Source organism: Mus pahari, chromosome 20, assembly GCF_900095145.1.
Source record: "Mus pahari chromosome 20, PAHARI_EIJ_v1.1, whole genome shotgun sequence".
NCBI classification, from domain to species: Eukaryota; Metazoa; Chordata; class Mammalia; order Rodentia; family Muridae; genus Mus; species Mus pahari.
Window position 1 is genome coordinate 9,493,913 of NC_034609.1, and position 1,335 is coordinate 9,495,247.

The window sequence follows — 1,335 nt, forward strand, 5'->3', positions numbered from 1 at the left end:
GAGAGAGAGAGAGAGAGAGAGAGAGAGAGAGAGAGAGTTAGTTTAGTCCTCAGCCTGTTTTATGTAGGGAGTTTCAGGCCAGCCAAGACTACATAGTAAAAATCCTTGTCCCAAACAAACAGGCAAACAAAGAAACAAAACCACCATCACCACCACCAAGCCCCACACAGAAAGAGTGTGGGCCTGCGTGAGAGGGGGAGCCGGGCAGGCTGGGCATCCCATCCAAGTGATGCAAAGGATGTGCGCTTACTGTAGGGTTAGGGGCCAGGCTGGGTTTGAACGAAATAATATCTATTTCCTGGGGGGAGGGTGCTCAGAATGGGTGTGTGTGTGTGTGTGTGTGTGTGTGTGTGTGTGTGTAGGATAGTAACCTGACGCAGATACAACTCGTGATGTCTGTGGGTGAGGTGATGCTCCCAAGGGGCACCTCAGTGGGCATCTTAATCAAATGTCTCAGGATGTAGGGTCATATGATCATCTTCCAGGTGTGGATTCAGAAGTGGGAAGCTCTGGAGGTTAGATTTGAGTGATGGGTCTGTCTTAGAGAGGTAGGAATGGGGGTCTCCAAGAAGCATGGATGGAAAACAGATTTCTCCCTTAGGTAGGAATAGGATTCTCAGGGGGCACAACCTCACCAAGTACGAAAGAGACGGGGATGAGGCTGGCATACTGGTCGCAGTATATGACAAGCTTCTCGAAGTAGCGCTTCTGCTCTTCTGCCAGTAAGAAGCTGTGGGGTAGGGAATGCAGTAGCTACAGGTCTTCCCTCCACTCCCAGTCCCTTCCGCAGGGCTCAGATCCCCAGCCCCAACTCCAGGTCTTCTCACCGATAGGCGGCGCTTAGTGCCATGTAGAGTCCCAGGAAACATAAGAGCTCTCGCCACAGGAGCTTGTAGATGCTTCCGCGCCACAGCAGCAGCAGCTGCGAGAAGCCACCGAAGCGGGCATTCGCCACTCTGGCTGTGTAGGTGACGGTCATCGCTGCGCCTGGCCAGTGTGGTCAATGGAGAAGGTTTTAGCCTGGATCCGGGCCTGTGAGCCAAGGGAAGATGCTGGGAGGGGCTGGTCCTGGGAATTTCAGTTGAAGGTGGAGGTGCGGGCTGACAGCGCAGCAGGTGATGTCCAATGTCTCAGGACCCTAGCACCTCGTTGCCCTAGGGCGGTCCTACCTCGCGTCCTGGTACCGCCCTACCCCAAACCCCAACCCCCCCCCCCCCCCCCGGGTCCTGGCTCTATCTCGAGTTCCGGTCTCCCAGTCTTGCGCTGTCTTCCTCCTCTAGACTACTGGTCCAAGTCCCTTGGACTTTAACTTAGGTCCCTCACGTCCCAAACCTT

General features: G+C 54.8%; 1 protein-coding gene across 1 annotated transcript in view; it reads right to left on the reverse strand.

Moving 5' to 3' along the window:
- The window catches only part of Best2 (bestrophin 2), a 7,706-nt gene that overhangs the window by 5,587 nt on the left and 784 nt on the right, over positions 1 to 1,335 (reverse strand). The window contains exons 2-3 of the mRNA XM_021220523.1: positions 828 to 1,032; positions 636 to 730 (exon numbers count right to left, since the gene is read on the reverse strand). Of these exons, the coding sequence (XP_021076182.1) occupies positions 636 to 730; positions 828 to 979 (247 nt within the window). The 5' untranslated portion in view covers positions 980 to 1,032. The remainder of the gene's footprint in view (positions 1 to 635; positions 731 to 827; positions 1,033 to 1,335) is intronic.